Source organism: Triturus cristatus, chromosome 7, assembly GCF_964204655.1.
Source record: "Triturus cristatus chromosome 7, aTriCri1.1, whole genome shotgun sequence".
Lineage (NCBI taxonomy): Eukaryota > Metazoa > Chordata > Amphibia > Caudata > Salamandridae > Triturus > Triturus cristatus.
This window is the reverse complement of record NC_140590.1, coordinates 418,652,614-418,671,618: the sequence shown is the minus strand read 5'-3', so window position 1 is coordinate 418,671,618 and position 19,005 is coordinate 418,652,614. Positions and strand designations below refer to the sequence as shown.

Here is a 19,005-nt window from a genome sequence, read left to right as displayed (position 1 = left end):
AATTTGGGGTTCCTTAAATGCATTAGCAAAATAAGGAATTGCAAATTTTGCGATTCCTTATTTTGCGTGTGGGTTTTTGTGTGCTACATAGCACACTGCCCAAATTGCGATCGCAAACGCCGAAATTCGGCGAATTTCAGCATTTGCGATCGCAATTTGCCTTCCTACATATGGCCCAACGTGCTCATTGCTGGCATTTGTTTGCCTCCCGACGAGGCAGAGCGAGGGGTAGGTTCCGGGTACCTGTTTTCCAGGAAAACTCATGATGTTAACGCTTAGTAACGTTTATTGCTCTGTCTACTAGTTGATGAGGCGTGACTTGAACCCGAATTGAGTTGGTCCTGCTATTGGATTAATTAAGGTACTTAATTGTTAGGTCGACTGAGTGATTGGTTTATTTTTATAACCAACCACTGTGTAGATAGTGCATCACTATAGGTCCTGAAGAATTGCCAAGTGATTTTTACACATAAGGAGAGAAAAATGTTGACTACGCACACCTGGTCACCGCCGACCATTACATTCGGCAGTGACTTTCCTGTTGGTTTTAATTCAGACGAGGGGGCTCGCAGATTAAACTCATTTTGGAGCACCACCTCACCTCATTTTACTTTCCCACACTTCACTTTACATCTAAAACACAAGGCCCCTCACACGCTCTTCACCCATACAGCTTAGGAAAAAGATCTCCGACAAAGAGCCCCTTATTGGGTGCCCGTCAGGCATTGCAGCGCCGTCCTGACGAGGAGCAAGCCCTATGGTGAAGGGAGACACCCAACTGGGTGTATGAGGGCCCCACTTCCCAGACTGGGAGACACCTACACTCCACTCTAGAGTAGGGGTGTTGACCAACCCAGCCACCTTCCTGTGCCTTCCCGCCCCACAGGAACTGCATACTCCTTCGCTGCTACGTTGCATACTGTGGGCCACATGTTTAAATCCTGGAAAGGCCAATTCAGATTTTCAGCCTTCAGAGGTGTTGAGAAACTGACCACAAACTGACCACAGAACATTCATCTAGGCCAGTCTGGCCTTCTTCAATCGTACTGCTATCAAGATCGTCCACTAGATGGTTCCATTTCCTAAAGATGGATCCAGACATCAACAGTACCACAACATTTAACTGCTTAGAAATAGAAACATCCCATATAAAACTGTAAAACAAAAAGTTGTTACTATAAAAATAGGCTCTTTTACATTATCAACACCTTCGGTTCGCGGCAGCCCTGGCTAATTTTGACGGCACACACGGGTGACACTGCTCACAAATTTGTGAACCAATGAATGTCTCCTAGCATGTCCTGTCATAAGGGCATCCGGGGGCAGCTGCCAACAACATGGGCCCTGCATTGTTCTTCCCCTCATGATCTCCAAGAGCAAAGGCTTATGGTCAGATAGGTAACGCCCCCAGATACGTAGATGTACGCATTGAGGAGTTGATGTACTCAGTGCCCAGTGCTTTGTACAGCCTACTATGGGTACAGCGCATCAATGAATGACATGAGTTTTCCCTGGTCATTGGGTGCATTTCCCTCCCGATATCCACACATTACACATTCTGCATCAATGCACTTTGCGATTCCACCATTCCTAGTTTCGTCACATGTCTTGGTGGCTTCCTATCCGGCTCCCCATCTATCACACAGTTAAATCTCCTGCCCACAACAACCTGGTGGGCACCACTTCCATTTACAAATCCTGGATCTTCAGGAAGAAACCTCAATCATCATTGCTAGGTGCATGTATATTCAGAATACAAGAATCATAACATTCAGCTTTCTTGCACCAATATATATCAACCCACAGGTTTGCCTCTGAATATTGCAGCTTAAACTGGACTTTAGGCGCCAACCACACCGACACCTCTCACCATAGGACAAGTACGTTGATGAGCACGATTGACCACTCCACTTTCTTCTCAGCTTACCAACTTCCTCTTCTATAAAGTATGTTTCCTGGAGGCATGCTTTCTCAATGCCATGCCTACGCAAGTAGGACATCACTCTATGCCACTTCAAATACCCTCCCAGCCCTCTGACATTCCAAGTGACTATCTTGTAACCTTGTGTCATGTCGCTTACCCATCCATTCGGGGCCACTCTTAGCTCCTCCACCCCACTGACTACTGTTGCCGAATCCCGTACCAGTGAATTTTGTAAAAAAATACAAACTGAACAACTAATACCAAGTCCCCCTCTCCCTGACTCCCCCCAGGTAAACGTCACAAAACAACCTCACCCTGGGCATACCTGCCATATCTGGTCAGCGACACAGCAATTACCTGCCCCACCCTCTCCGCTGCAAACAACAGCAAACGGCCTTAATCCTCAAGACCTACAACTAACAATTGAAATATGCAAAAGTAAGACAGTCATAGTCCACAGTTATCTCCTTGTCACCACCACCCTTCGTCTCGCTACTCAAGGTACCATCTGGCTGCACCATCACTCTCAGCGTGAGCCTATGCCTCTTCACTCCCACCTCGAAAGGGGCTTATTCCCATACCCTGCTAGAGACGTCGCTGTTCATTCACACTCTCCGATCTGTGCAGTCACTTCTCACGTCCAGGTACCTTGTCCCACATCTCCAACCAAGACCACACCTCATAAGGTTTCTCAAAAAGTGTGTCCTGCCATCTGCAATCCCTTTGAGACGCGTCAGCTACAACAACATGTATGACAAGTTTGTGACTCTTAGTTTCTAATTGCTTCCAAAATGACTTTATTTGCGTCTGCACCGTACAGGTATGATCTGGAAAGATGGTGATGCTGCGGGTTTCATAGCGCATGCCACTCACTGCAAGTGCAGCCCTCAATACGATGTCTCAATCCCTATAATTATATATTCAATTATAGCTAATGGAGGTGCCCCCAGCAGAGGCACCACTGTAAGCGCCCTGTGGACCTTTTAAATAGATAATATGGGAGACAGATCAGTTAAATTCAGTTTCGTTTTCAGCCAGTCCTCAAGGAAACCTTCCACCATGCATGTTCCACTCGCTCCAGGATCCCCAAAAACCAAGGGTTATTCCTCTACAATTTTCCTTCTGTGTCCTACGCCCTGCTTTCCAGTGATGCAGTGGTCACTAACGAGACACCTGCTCCTTGAGGGTTGTATCTTCCGTCTGCAGGTCCGTAATTGTATATTCAGCAGAGGTGACCCTTTCCACCACTTTGCAGAGGTCCATGCGGAGCAGCCCCATATCAATTGACACCGCATCAAATTTCCCCTCCAGCGCTATTTCGGAACCCTGTATTGCCTCCAACATGGCCGCACGAGTCGGCTCATATTCCCGCACCGCCACTTCTGCTTCCAGCGGTCCTTGTGCAACCCCTTGGGTGATGGTATACTGCGTGACTGTGTTGCCCTGATAACTCTTTGCCGTCTTGTCCTTTCCCATTCTAAAGTAATCATGCCAGCAGGAAGCCCCCCACCCTTCAGTCAGGATTTCTTCAAGTTCCTGCTTTGTTGTTACTGCACTTTACTACACCACATGCAGAGCAACCATTAAGGCACTGCAACACATAATGTGATATGCGGCAGGCCCAAGTCAATCAATCCTTGCCCCTTCTATCGGCAGCACCTCCTCTCACTGGGTTACTCAATCAAGTCAGCTGCCCAATGGGCACTCCAGTCGCGAATGTTCCAGAGCCCCAGTCAGCCTGTCGCACGGGGATCCTCTACTGTTCACCCCTCTCTTATGTATCTCTCTCAAGCAGCTCTAGTCCTGGGTCCCCTGCTCGATGTCCGCTCTTCAGATGGGTGGCTGGCCCTCCCCTCACTCTGCCTCCTCATTGCAAGTCCTCTGAAGACTCAGCAGCGCTCTTCCTCGGGCCCCTGACCCTCGCAGCCTCCTCTCATCTCCTTACAGACCTTGGTGTAAGATATCCACGGGGACTCGTCACCCCTCAGCTGTCTTTCTGCTCCTTTCCGTCTCGCCCGCCTGCAGGCCAAAGCACCCTGTGACTCCAGCCACACTTCTCACCGGGCACAGCTGCAGCCAGGCGCGTAACACCCATTGGACTCACAGGGCTTCGTGTGTGGCAGCTCGGGATGAGACAGCTCCCGGCGCACACACAGCCGCAGCCGAGCACTTCACAGGTCTTTAAAAGACCATTTGCATGTTAATGAGGCCTCGCTGGTGTTTCACCCCTTCTAAGAGCCCCTGCAGCTCCACTCTGCCTATGGCTTAAAAGATTCAGCCCCCCCGAAATGTTTTCTTAGCCTCCCCCCCCCGAAATTTGGCTCTAGTTGCGCCTCTGGCTGCAGCCAGCGGTCCGCTGCCCCCTCCGCCCACCTTCTGCAGCCCCAATGTTACGGCAGGCTCAGACTTCCAGGATTACTGCGGGCGCAGCAGCTCAGCATCGCGGTCCCATTCAGGGTTAGACGAGCAGAGCGACCGTCCCCAACCTCTCTCTCTTGCCGAGGCCTATACACAGTCCGCTATCCGGCCACTCCCGTCTAGAAGAGGAAGACCCTAGTCCCCGACAACTCGGGATTTGGCCCCACCAGCTGCCTCCGGCTCTCCCGCTAGGGTGACCAACCGCCTGTAAATTTCACGTACCGTCCGTAATTTGAACCTCACGGCCGTTGTCCGTGAGGATCCTTTTTGGGGACACCTTTTGTCCGTAATTTAGGGCACTGCAGGGAACAGCTCTGTTCCCTGCATGAAGCCTCAACTCCCTGATGTGGCCGCCTTGCACTCCTCCTCGGAGCACAAGAGCAGCCCCACCCGCCCATTGTCATTCTGTATGCGGCTGATTGCCACATACAGAATGACAATGGGCCTGTCTGGGCTGCAAAGCATGTGGTGGGCCTCCCCCAGCCTCTGTCTGGGGCAGGGCATTCTGTCAGACAGAAGAAATGTGCAAAAAACGCCAATGGTGCTACATGAGAATCCAGTTCAAGAAAAGAAGCTGGTGAAAGAAGTTAAAAAGAAGGGGCTAGAGTTCTTTCACAGTCTCACCAATTTAGAACTGATGCATTTTCAATATTATAGGGGCCATGATTGCTACTTTTTTATTTTATGCTACCAACAACCATTGACAAAGCCAAAAGTTCTGGCTTGTTGCAGATGTAATGTTATTTGTTGTTATATATCCGAATACAATGACAGAAGAGGCAAAATACCAGTCTGGCGATACACTATACTAAGCGCAGATATTTAGCTTAGGTGTTTTAAGCCACGCCCTAAATTACATCGAAAATCCCTTTTAGAGAGACCCCCGTTTTTTCATCCCACTTAAAGCCCTGGAAACAACACCATTTCACAGGCACCTCATGGTCTGGCACTGTGCATCATGGATAACTCATGACCAGATTGCCTATGTGCAGGGGCATAGTGAACCCTACCCCAACCCCACCCCTTGCTTTAGGACCTACAGCGAGGCTGTTCTTGATGGGTCTCTTGTGTCTGCAACTCTGCAGACAAAGGCTCAGCTCATAATTAATATGAAAAGGTGGGTGAGTGAGTAAAGTGAAGGGATGGGTGGATGGCTGGATAGATTAGTGAAAGGGTGAATGGATGAATGAAAGGGTGTATGGATGTATAATGAGAGAAAGGATGGATGAGTGAGTGGAAGGATGGATGAGAGAAGAGGTAAAAAAATGAATGTCTGGGTGGAAAGGTAGATGGATGGGTAAAAGGGTGGATGGAAAAGTGTAAAAGGATGGATGGATGAGTGAAAGGGCGGATGATGGGCAAGTGAATGGGTGGATGGATGAGTGAAATGATGGCTGGATTGATGAATTGATAAGTGAAAGGGTGAATGGATGGATGGTGGAGTGAAAGGGTGGATGTAAGGATGGATGAGTGAGTGTAAGGGAGGGTAGATGGACAAAATGATGGATGAGTGATAGGGTCAATGGATGGATTCATGAGTGGATGAGTAGATGGACGGGTGGAAGGAAGGATGGCTAAGTGAAAGGGCTGATGGAGAGAGAAAGGGAGGATGGATGGATGACTGAAAGGGTGAATGGGTGGAAGGATGAGTGACTGGGTGGATGGATAAGCAAGTGAAAGGCTGGATGGATGGGTGAAAGGCTAAAAGGCTGGATGGATGAGTGAATTGATGGATGAGTGGAAGAGTGGATGGATGAGTGTACTGATGGATTGGGTGGATGGATGGATGGATAATGGATGGATGAGTTAAAGGGTGGATGGAGGGAAGGATGAGTGAAATCATGGATGGAAGGATACATGATGGATAGGTTTGCAAATGATTGAATATGTTTGGATATGAATGGGCTTAATTATATTCTATTGCACGACCTCCTGTCCCGAAGTTTTGTCCTGAATTTGGACTTCCTGTCCTGAATTTTTGTCCTGAATTTGCACCCATGCCAGTTGGTCACCCTATCTCCCGCAGCGTAATCCGAAGCCTCCAGAGGGTCAATCCGTTTTGCCACAGTTCCCTGGCAGCTGTCCTCAGGACTTTCGTGGCCTAACTATGCTCGATGTTGCAGGATACTGACTGGGGGAAGCTGTGCACTCTAAAAGTGCGTCTGATCGGCCATCGTGCCACGCTAACAGCAATAGTTAATTATATATTGATATATATTGCTACTTTTGATTAGCTTTTTGTATGCCGAAGTGCCTCAACATTGATACAGATGAAAACAATAACAAGAATAAGTACAAAAAATATAATGCAGGTTGCTACATTGCTTCACACTAATGAGTACATGTAAAATAAAGTATAAATGTAAGCCTCAAACAGAACAGTAATGACTTGTACATAGTTTCAAACATGTAAGATATAGTACCTAAAAGGTACGAAGCATTTGAAGTTGGGAAGGTATTTGTAACAGAGGCTAAACACAGCAGTAAGACCTGAGTTTTTTACCTAATCTAGCCCAAACAGAAGCAAACATTTGGCTACCTGTGAACGACCGTCATCAGTCTGCAATATAAATAGATGCTTACGTGAAGGTGACGCTGATGGATCCCTCTCGCTACCTTGAGCAGGCAGAGGAGTTTGGGGCCACATTGGATCTGTGAATGAAAAAATGTTTCATGTAAGATAGCAGTGTTAAAAAAAACATAACCCTACCTGGTTATGTGAGTGAACAAATATAACATCTGGAAGAATTAATTGTTCTAAAACAAGACTAAAGAGTCACAAATGCAGGATGTCCTGCAAATGTATTCAGGGACATTTAATAAAAAAATATATTAACAACCTTTTGACTTGAGCATTAGATTCCTAAAGGACATGATTCTATGCCCACAGAAATAACCCAATATGTGATCTAGTAAACATGAAGGCAAAACGGCATGTTCGTAGAATGGAGAACAGTCATGCACTCTCACTCCTCAATCAATAAACAAGTTTGCATTTATTTATGTAAATGTACTATCCTTTACGGTTACATGCAATTCATCATTAAACTTAATAGATTATTCATTAAAACAATTTATGTCACTGAAATTAACATCTTACAGTGGGCATAAAAGCTAGCAGACATTGTCTTCAAAATGTTTTCAATGCTTGTGTGTAAGAATGAAGCTTCGAATGCCACCACATTTTACTGTTCCTCTCAGGAAATGCGTGCTATGGCGTGCAGCCCACCGTGGGTGTCTTAAACAAATACAGGAAGGCAAAAGATATTCTTTTGTAGGTGTGCATCCCACTGTCTGACAACTTATCAGTAAGGGCATGATACCTGAAATATCCAAAACCAGGGTTGGTTCTAGAGGCTCCAGATTGTGTTCAGAAGCGGAGTTGTAGGTAAGGAATGCCCTGGGTTTGGACATGCATAGGCCCTAGATCTGAGGATATGCAGACCCTTGAGAGCATATTAATAGATCTAGAGCTGGCAAGCAGACCGTGCAGACTCCATGCACACATGTACCCAAACGCTGGGTTTCTGCTGGGTAATACAGAACTCGGTGTTGTGGCTAAGCCTTATATGAACAAAACATATCGATCAGGTGTATGCATAGATCTCTAATACATGCACTAATATCTAAATTAGAGAAGCCTTGTGCATGAAACAATTGAGACCTGGTATAATCGAATCTGGGGGTATGTGTTAAGTGAGAATAACAGAACCTCAGCGCGATGCGCAGATTATCATTAAATGAAGTCACCATGTGCTAACTAGACATAATAAGAAGTGATAGTGACGTATTACCAGAACATAAAGGGAACTCAGCGCAATGTTCTACCTGGACTTAACAAAAAGTGGCAATGGACTTTTAAATAGTGGAAAGTGGTCACAGTGGGCTAAATGGTGAAAACTGAAACCTCCCTAGATGTCCTGAATGGATATGTTGGTAAATAATATGGCATTAAGAGAGTATAATTGAAACTGATCATGATGTTACACACAGCTGCATGCTGCACAAGGTGTATAGCAACTGCATCAAGAAAGTCTGGAGCTCACCCATGCAACAGGCTAAAGTGATAGCAATGAGGTAGATGGTTTTTGGAGTCAAAAGGCACAACAAGCAGCTGTGCATTGGCTTGAAGGGAGTGGACAAGAGTAATGCAAGGACCAAATTAAGATCACATGTGGCATCACAAATGTTATGGGATGATACATGTGTGTCAAACCTTTAATGAAGAGCATCACAACAGGTGATGTAAGCAAGGACAGTTGGTGTGGCAAGAGAAAAAAGTCTGAAAGGTCTTTCATGATGTCCAATTGCAAGACCTTGTTGGGCCTGGACCAAAGATAACACAACCAACAAAACATGTGACAGCTTTGCTTGTTGAGGATCTGTACTGCAGACTTCACACCAGGCCACACACTTGTCCTGCTGTCCTGCATGAGCAGATTTTGTAGAGGAGCAGCTGGCTGCAAGGATGACATCTGCAAGGAGGTAGGCTCAACTCAGTTAGATGTCGCCACTCAATCTTCATGCATGGAGGTGTAGATTGCACAGGCTCTGCTGCAGAACCCTGCCCTTCTGCTGCGACACACGATCCTCCCTAAGCAGTAGCCTGATCGAGGTACAAATGCTGAGGCCAAGAAGTTCTGGTCACCACACTCTTCTGGCCCAATCCAGAGCCAACAGGATGACAGTGGCCCAGTTGTTACTGATATTCTTCAGAGCTCAAGGCAGGAGAGGCAGAGGCAGAGAGCTGTACAGACATCCTGTGCCCCACCCTAGCCTGAAAGTGTCTCTTAGAGAGTGTTCTTGGGAGCTCCAATGTGCAGAAGTTTCGAAACTGCACTTTCTTGACAGAGGCAAAAAAATCCAGCCATGGCTCACCCCGCGGTCCTAAGATGTCCTGCGCCACCTTTGGATGCAACCACTATTTGTGATCCACAAAGTGTCGCCAGCTGAGACCATTTGCCCTGGAGATTAAAGATATCAACAGGTTTGTTCCCAAAAAGGGAGATGCCCTGAGAATTTTGGAAAATTTCCTAGGACCACACTCTGCCCTGCTTATTGCTGTACCACATTCCTGTGGTGTTGTCTGTAGGAACCTGTACCAGCCTTCCCTTGATGGACGGTATGAAGGTCTTCAATGCCAGGTGAATAGCCTGCAACTTTAACAGATTGATATGGAGTACATGTTACGCCAGATATCAGAGTCCTCTGATCTCCACCTTTACTAGCTGACCTACCCAACCAAGCAATGATAAATCTGTCACTACTGTTAGCACTGGGTGGGTAAGGGAGAGAGGTATGCCACTGGTCAGGTTGTGATCAAGCAGCCACTACTGCAGATTTTGAGTTGTCTCCCCTGAAAAATGGATTATATCCAACAGATTTCCTCCAAGAATTCATATTCCACTGCAGAGCCTGCATATGCCACCGGGCATAGTTGATAATCAGGATGTATGAGGCTAAGAGGACAAGAACCCCGAGATCCACTCAAACTAAGACCTAACACCAATGGTAAAAAATTGGGATCACAGACGTAAAATCCAGTACCAGTTTTGAAGGCAGGAAGGCCCTAAATTGCACCATATATATTGCGGCTCCTATGAAGCGAATCCTCTGTAAAGGAGTCAGGTGTGCCTTCGGCACGTTGATCATGATCGCCAAAGATGTCAAGAAGTTTGTGGTCGTCTGAAGGTGGTCTACATTGACTGTGGAGAGAGCGTTTTGAACAGCTAGTTTTGTGAAATACTGAGGGGCACTGGTTAGGCTGAAAGGGAGCACGGTGAACTGAAAGTGCTCCTGGCCAACTTGAATCGCAGGTAAAGTCTTTGGGGCATGTAGCAGTGTGCGGTGTACAGCAGTGTGAGGCGTGCAGCAGTGTGTGGCATGCAGCAGTGTGTGGCATGTAGCAGTGTGCGGTGTGCAGCAGTGTGAGGCGTGCAGCAGTGTGAGGCGTGCAGCAGTGTGCGGCGTGCAGCAGTGTGTGGCGTGCAGCAGTGTTTCGTGTAGCAGTGTGAGGCATGCAGCACTGAGTGTCGTGCAGCAGTGTGCGGCGTGCAGCGTGCAGCAGTATGCTGCGTGCAGCAGTGTCGTGCAGCATGCAGCAGTGAGTAATGCAGCCGTGTGCAGCAGTGTGTGGCGTGCAGCAGTGTGCGGCGTGCAGCAGTGTGTGCCATGCAGCAGTGTTTCATGTAGCATTGTGCGGCGTGCAGCAGTTTGTGGCGTGCAGCAGTGTGTCGTGTGCAGCAGTGTGCGGCGTGCAGCAGTGTGTGGCGTGCAGCAGTGTGTGGCGTGCAGCAGTGTGCGGCATGCAGCAGTGGGAGGCGTGCAGCAGTGTGCGGCGTGCAGCAGTGTGCGGCGTGCAGCAGTGTGTGGCGTGCAGCAGTGTGTGGTGTGCAGCAGTGTTTCGTGTAGCAGTGTGCGGCGTGCAGCAGTGTGTGGCGTGCAGCAGTGTGTGGCGTGCAGCAGTGTTTCGTGTAGCAGTGTGCGGCATGCAGCAGTGTGCGGCGTGCAGCAGTGTGTGGCGTGCAGCGGCACGCAGCAGTGTGTGGCATGCAGCAGTGTGTGGTGTGCAGCAGTGTGTGGCGTGTAGCAGTGTGCGGCGTGCAGCGTGCAGCAGTGTGCGGTGTGCAGCAGTGTGAGGCGTGCAGCAGTGTGCGGCGTGCAGCAGTGTGTGGCATGCAGCAGTGTGCGGCGTGCAGCAGTGTTTCGTGTAGCAGTGTGAGTGTGAGACCGGCCTCGTGGCGTGGGCCCTCCCGACCAGCAAGCCACCCTGCAACCGCACCGATCCTCAATATCACAGACTTCCGGCCCCCATGGCCCAACATCCCGATGGCCGGCCAGGCCCCCAACACGCATGCCCGGCCGAGGGAGAGTGAAACCCCCCAAGCCAGACCGAGAGGCGCCGAACCTGTCACACCTCTGGTCTCTTCCCCGAGGGAGGTTTCGATCGGCCACCAGGCCCCCGGTGAGCGGCCGCCTCGCCTGCTGGGTGTCTGGAGTCCCTCCCGGACCCACCTGAACAGATCAAAAGGGCCGAGCGACAGGAAGCCCTGACACACCGCCCCCAGGCACCAAGACCCCTCTCGGCGAGGACTCCGGACTTCAAAGAGGAGGGGAAGTATAACAAGGGGTGCGGAAGGGACGGGAGGCAGAGAAGACCTGGACTGACGAGAGCCTGCTGACCTGGTCGCGGCTCGATCGTTCCCCGAATCCTGGAACCATCTGAGCCCTGCTGACGCTGTCGCGGCTCCCCGAACTCTGAACCATCTGAGCCCTGCTGACGCGGTCGCGGCTCCTCGAACTCTGAACCATCTGAGCCCTGCTGACGCCGTCGCGGCTCCCCGAACTACGAACCTCCTGTGCCTGCTGAGTGACTCGCGGCACCCTCTTTCAAGAGAATCGGCAGAGATTGCCGAGAGAAGCAACATCCCCTCAGCTCGAGGATTGAGAGCTGTGCGCAGGATACTCCGCAGAGACACTGACTCAAAGACTGTCCCGCTACCCCCATACCCCCATCACGAGATCGCCGCTGATCATGGCACTGTACCTGCATTTCGGATCATAAAGGTCCCTTACCACTAACGATAAAGTATATTGTCTTACGAAGAACTACTGTGTGGTGTCCCTCTGTCCGAAGAGAGTAAGCGCAGCGTGTGCGATCCTAGGTACGAGACCCTTCCAGGAAGGGCCTCCCCACTCTTGCTCGGCCTAACTCTGGGAGAGGTGGGTCCCCGGGTGGTCAGGAACGCATTCCGCAGCCTCCCCGGTGAATGCCTTCCAACATTTGGTGGCAGACGACGGGATCCGAGCCAACACCTAGAGATCGTGCAGTAAACGGCTGACGCACTAGCGAGAAGGAATGGAAGGAGAAACATCCCTAGGTGTCGCAGGTACCAACACGGGCACGTCATTCCGAGAGGACCAGTTGGAATCTTATACGCACCGAGAACTGAAACAATTTTGCAAAGACCTTGGAATCGCTACCACCGGATTAAGCACGAAAGAGGACTTCCAGGGAGCATTAAAAACCTGGGTCGAGGCAGGAGCTCCCCGGACACAAACAGAAGGAGAGTCGCCAAACGAACCACGAAGCACCCCGGGGAGGAACGGTGCCCCCGAGGGGGGCCTATCCCCAGAGGAACTAGCGGACCGAGAAAGGGGTCGCCACCACGAACTAGAGCTAGCAAAGTTAAAAATCGAGGGTGAACTGAAACTGGCCGAAAAGAAACTGGCGGTAGAACAATTACGCCTACAAGGAGAACTCGAGGAAAAGAAACGACAGAGAGAGCACGAAGAAAGAAAACTCCAACTGGAGCACAAACGCAGCCTGAAGGAGATCGAGCTCAAGGCTAAGAATACGGAGGCCGGACCCTCGGGAACTCAACCTCTCTCCTCCGTCGTGGAACCAAAGGTCCACATCCCCAAGGATGTGGTGAAGGAATACTATAAGAACGATGACATCCAGCAATGGTTCAAGGCCTACGAAGTCGCCATGACCTCCCACCGAGTCCCGCAGAAAGACTGGGGGTCTGGGCTGTGGGGCCGGTTCCTGAGCGAAGGGAGGGATACCCTGCTGGACCTGCCCTCCACGGTGATGAACTCCTACAGCCACATGAAGGTGGCCCTAGTAGCCAGATATGGGCTCACCCCCGAAATGTACCGGCAACGATTTAGAGACTGCAAGAAGATACCCGGTACCACATGGGTGGAGTACATGAACTTTTACAGCCGGGCCTTGGACGGGTGGATCAAGGGCAGCAAGGTCTCTACCTTTGAGGAGCTGTTCGATCTAATCGCGTGGGAACACTTGTCCGCCAATTGCTTTGTGGAGTTACGCCAGCACCTCCTGGACAGCAAACTCACGGACCCTCGGAAACTGGCCGTCGAGGCTGACCGATGGGTGAACACCCGGGCCTCCCGGGGTCCCGTGGGAGACTACGGTCGCCACAGTCAGGGACCCCCCCGCCAGAGGGGCGGAGGGAATCAAGACCAGCCAAGAGAACTCCCGGGGGGGTCCCAGCACAGTCCCCCCAGAGGACAACCTCTGCCCTTTCCAGCCCCACCTCCAGCCGGCACCGGGCCACCGGGGAGGTCGGGGCCCCGAGTGAAGATCACCTGTTTTCGCTGCCAACAGCCCGGACACTATGCCAGTGACCCTCAATGTCCCATATACCAACGACCCGCCCAGACAACCCCGCCGGCTCGGCAAATGGCCTCCGTAGCCCTGGGGGAGGAGATGGAAGACACCGAAGAATGGGAACCAGCCGCCATGGCCTTGGTCTCCCTAGGGGACCGAGAGATGGTCCCCGGAACAATCCTGCCTGCCAACACGAAGAAGTACCGACAGCAGGTGACGGTCAATGGTCACCGCGTCGAGGGCCTCCGGGACACGGGGGTGAGTGTCACGGCGGTTCACTGTCACCTGGTCTCCGAAGATCAGATCCTGCCCGACGTCTTTTGTCCAGTCATATCGTCAGACAATTCCGAGAGCCTCTGCCGGATGGCCCTGGTACCCTTCGAATGGGGGGGAGTCACCGGGAAGTTGAAGGTGGCAGTCCGAACCGCCCAGCCCGTAGACTGCCTCCTGGGCAACGACCTTGAGAATTCCCCGTGGGGACAAGTGGAACGAAGAGCCCATCTCGAGATGATGGGCCTACCCGAATGGGTATGCGCCACCACACGCTCGATGACTCTCAGATTGCCTTCCTCCGAGGGAGGTGAGGCCATTCCGCTGAACACCGCCACCATCCCCGAGGTCCAGGATGCACCACCCGAGCCCGACGACCCCCTTCCGGAAGAAGCGACCATTCCCGACGAGGGGCCCATGCCTCCAGATCCCGAACCCCTGACCGAGCTCGGGGACCTGCCAGAAATGGCCCAGTGGCACTGCGAGGGAGGCCCCTCCCGAGAAGAATTCGGCCAAGAACAATCCACCTGCCCATCTCTCATTGGACCCCGACAGCAGGCCGAGGCCCAAGCCGCAGGCGACCGGTCCGGAACCCACTGGGTATACTGGGAAAACGGCCTCCTGTACAGCGAACAAAAGTCGGCCGAGTTGGGATCGGCCCGAGTACTGGTGGTACCCCTGCGCTTCCGAAATCTCCTCCTGGGCCTGGCCCATGATGTACCCTTGGCCGGACACTTAGGCCAAGATAAGACCTACCAGCGACTCGTCACCCACTTCTATTGGCCCAAGATGCGAGCGAATGTGGAGGCCCACTGCAAGTCCTGCCTCACGTGCCAGGCCAGCGGAAAGAGTGGGGGGAAGCGCAAGGCTCCGCTACAACCCTTCCCCGTCTTCAGTACCCCTTTTGAGCGGGTAGGCATCGACATCGTGGGACCACTGGACCCCAAGACTGCCCAGGGCCACCGGTTCATCCTCGTCCTGGTGGACCATGCCACCCGCTACCCCGAAGCCATTCCCCTCCGCACCGTGACGGCACCCGTGGTAGGCCGGGCCTTGATGGGGATCGTCTCCCGCGTGGGGTTCCCTCGCAAAGTCGTGAGTGATCGGGGCACGAACTTTATCTCCAAATACATGAGGTCCCTATGGCAGCAGTGCGGAGTATCGTACAAGTTCACCACCCCATACCACCCCCAAGGGAATGGCCTAGTCGAGCGATTTAACAGGACACTGAAAGGAATGATCATGGGCCTCGAAGAACCTCTACGCCGGAGATGGGACGTCCTCCTCCCTTGCCTCCTGTTCGCCAACCGAGAGGTTCCACAAAAATCTCTGGGGTTCAGCCCGTTCGAACTGCTATACGGACACCCCGTCCGGGGACCCCTGAGCCTGGTCAAGGAGGGGTGGGAAACGACTCTCCGGGGGACCCCTCCGGATGTGTTCCGATACATCTTGGCGCTCCGCAACCAGACCCGGAAATTCCGAGAACTCGCAGAGGCGAACCTCGAGGCTAGCCAGGAAGAGATGAAGCGCTGGTATGACCAGAATGCTACGCTGGTCGAGTTTCAGCCGGGCCAACAAGTCTGGGTCATGGCCCCGGTGAAACCCTGCGCCCTCCAAGATAAATGGACTGGACCCTTCAAGGTGGTCGAGCGGAAGAGCCAAGTCACCTATCTCGTCGATGTGCAGTCCCCGCGGAACCCCCTCCGGGTCCTCCACGTGAACCGCCTCAAACCCCACTTTGTGAGGACGGAGTTGAGTTTACTCCTGGCCACCGACGATGGGGCCGAAGAAGACACCGAGCCCCTTCCAGACCCCCTGGGGGCGAAAGAGACCGATGGTTCCGCGGAGGGGGTGAGACTGTCAACCGCCCTCACAGTCCAACAGACCGACGACTGCCGCCAGCTACTAAGGCAGTTCGCGGACCTCTTCTCCCTAACCCCTGGGGTCACCGACTGGTGTGTCCACGACGTGAACACCGGCGACAGCCCGCCAGTGAGACACCGGGCCTACCGGGTCCCTGATCGGGTCCGAACCTGCATCCAGACCGAGGTAGCGAAGATGTTGGACCTCAGGGTGATTGAACCCTCCGACAGCCCCTGGGCCAGCCCGGTAGTCCTGGTTCCGAAAGCGGCTGCCCCTGGTGTCGCCCCCGAGCTGAGGTTTTGCGTGGACTACCGAGGACTCAATGCGGTCACCCGAGCGGACGCTCACCCTATCCCCCGCGCAGACGAGCTCATCGACCGCCTCGGGCCGCTCGCTACCTCAGCACCTTCGACCTAACTTGTGGATACTGGCAGATTGCCCTCACCGAGGGAGCCAAGGAGCGCTCCGCCTTCTCCACCCCGGATGGGCACTACCGCTTTAGGGTGATGCCGTTTGGAATGAAGAATGCCCCGGCCACCTTCCAGCGGCTGGTGAACAGGGTCCTGACCGGACTAGAGGGGTTCAGCGCAGCGTACCTCGACGATATAGCGGTATTCAGCTCCCAGTGGACCGAGCACCTCTAGCACCTCCGACAAGTCCTGCTGGCTCTGCGCCAGGCCGGCCTCACCATCAAAGCCAGCAAATGTCAAATTGGGCAAGGCTCCGTAACCTATCTGGGGCACCAGGTGGGAAGCGGACAGGTCGCCCCCCTCCAGCCAAAGATCGACGCCCTCTTGTCCTGGGAACCCCCAACGACCCAAACGGAAGTCCGGGCCTTCCTGGGCCTCACCGGTTACTACCGGAGGTTTATTAAGAACTATGGCAGCATCGCAGGCCCCCTCACAGAGCTAACCTCCAAAAAACACCCCAAGAAAGTACAATGGACTCCCCCATGCCAGAAAGCGTTCGATGCCTTAAAAGCCGCTATATGTACCGCTCCGGTGCTTAAAGCCCCCGACTACGCCCAGGAGTTTGTGGTCCAGACGGACGCCTCGGAACACGGCATCGGGGCAGTCCTCTCACAGTTCAACGACAAAGGCATAGATCAGCCCATAGCCTTCATCAGCCGAAGGCTGCTGCCCCGAGAACAGCGGTGGAGCACAATTGAAAGAGAGACCTTCGCAGTAGTCTGGGCCCTCAAAAAGCTACGGCCCTACCTGTTCGGAACACACTTCCGAGTGCAAACAGATCACCGACCCTTGCGGTGGTTGATGCAGATGCGAGGGGAAAACCCCAAGCTGCTACGCTGGTCTATCTCCCTCCAGGGGATGGATTTCACTGTGGAACATCGCCCCGGGACGGACCACGCCAACGCGGACGGCCTGTCCCGATTCTTTCGCTTCAGCGAGGAGAACCCCCAAGTAGATGGGTAGTTCCCCCCGCCTTTCAGCTGGGGGGGGGGGCGCGTGTGAGACCGGCCTCGTGGCGTGGGCCCTCCCGACCAGCAAGCCACCCTGCAACCGCACCGATCCTCAATATCACAGACTTCCGGCCCCCATGGCCCAACATCCCGATGGCCGGCCAGGCCCCCAACACGCATGCCCGGCCGAGGGAGAGTGAAACCCCCCAAGCCAGACCGAGAGGCGCCGACCCTGTCACACCTCTGGTCTCTTCCCCGAGGGAGGTTTCGATCGGCCACCAGGCCCCCGGTGAGCGGCCGCCTCGCCTGCTGGGTGTCTGGAGTCCCTCCCGGACCCACCTGAACAGATCAAAAGGGCCGAGCGACAGGAAGCCCCGACACACCGCCCCCAGGCACCAAGACCCCTCTCGGCGAGGACTCCGGACTTCAAAGAGGAGGGGAAGTATAACAAGGGGTGCGGAAGGGAAGGGAGGCAGAGAAGACCTGGACTGACGAGAGCCTGCTGACCTGGTCGCGGCTCGATCGCTCCCCGAATCCTGGAACCATCTGAGCCCTGCTGACGCTGTCGCGGCTCCCCGAACTCTGAACCATCTGAGCCCTGCTGACGCGGTCGCGGCTCCTCGAACTCTGAACCATCTGAGCCCTGCTGACGCCGTCGCGGCTCCCCGAACTACGAACCTCCTGTGCCTGCTGAGTGACTCGCGGCACCCTCTTCCAAGAGAATCGGCAGAGATTGCCGAGAGAAGCAACATCCCCTCAGCTCGAGGATTGAGAGCTGTGCGCAGGATACTCCGCAGAGACACTGACTCAAAGACTGTCCCGCTACCCCCATACCCCCATCACGAGATCGCCGCTGATCGTGGCACTGTACCTGCATTTCGGATCATAAAGGTCCCATACCACTAACGATAAAGTATATTGTCTTACAAAGAACTACTGTGTGGTGTCCCTCTGTCCGAAGAGAGTAAGCGCAGCGTGTGCGATCCTAGGTACGAGACCCTTCCAGGAAGGGCCTCCCCACTCTTGCTCGGCCTAACTCTGGGAGAGGTGGGTCCCCGGGTGGTCAGGAACGCATTCCGCAGCCTCCCCGGTCAACGCCTTCCAACAGTGAGGCAGGCAGCACTGAGTGGCGTGCTGCAGTGTGCAGCATGCAGCATTGTGCGGCGTGCAGCAGTGTGCGGTGTGCAGCGGCGTGCAGCAGTGTGTGGCGTGCAGCAGTGTGTGGCGTGCAGCAGTGTGCTGCGTGTAGCAGTGTGTGGCGTGCAACGGCATGCAGCAGTGTGCGGCATACAGCAGTGTGCGGCGTGCAGCAGTGGGCGGCGTGCAGCAGTGTGCGGCGTGCAGCAGCATGCAGCAGTGTGTGGCGTGCAGCAGTGTGTGGCGTGCAGCAGTGTTTCGTGTAGCAGTGTGAGGCGTGCAGCAGTGTTGTAACGCCCTGAACGTCTCAGGATCGTTTAACAGACACGATAATGAGAACGCAACCACTTGTGAAGGTTTAGTTATTTTAATGAAGGCAAAAATAATACAAGGAATAAACAAAGGTTATAGTCACTGGAATCCTCCAGGCTAAGTACGTTACCAGCCCACAGCACGGGTGGTCCTAACCGTCCTCTGCATATACGCCGATCCCGGCGTATGCCAACAGAGGGCAGAAATGAAATGGCCGACAATGCCAATCGGTAGGCTGTGAGGGGCACGAAGAGTGTTGGGGAGAATCGAGGAGTCAGGGAAACACCCAGCCGGGGTCTCTACCTGAAGGGAGCAGCCGCTCAACCTCTTCCTCAGACTGCACCGGGACGCGGAGTCACCTCCTGGTGATGCGTCACCGATACCCCAATCACAAGCAAAGAAGACTGAACTGAGAGCAGCCGCTCGATCGATCCCGTGGACTTCCGAGTCTGTAACGCGGCAAACACCTCCTGGTGTGCGTTACAGCTGGCAGTCCCTGTATCTCTGGTCGGGCTGGGAGTTACG

The 19,005-nt window shown here is 53.2% G+C and overlaps 1 protein-coding gene across 3 annotated transcripts in view; it reads right to left on the bottom strand.

Annotated features, from left to right (window-relative positions):
* LOC146809839 (uncharacterized) overlaps window positions 1–19,005 on the bottom strand; it is a 226,834-nt gene that overhangs the window by 55,491 nt on the left and 152,338 nt on the right. For all 3 annotated transcript variants that reach the window (XM_085616701.1, XM_085616702.1, XM_085616700.1), the window contains exon 5: window positions 6,926–6,994. In XM_085616701.1, the coding sequence (XP_085472827.1) occupies window positions 6,926–6,994 (69 nt within the window). The remainder of the gene's footprint in view (window positions 1–6,925; window positions 6,995–19,005) is intronic.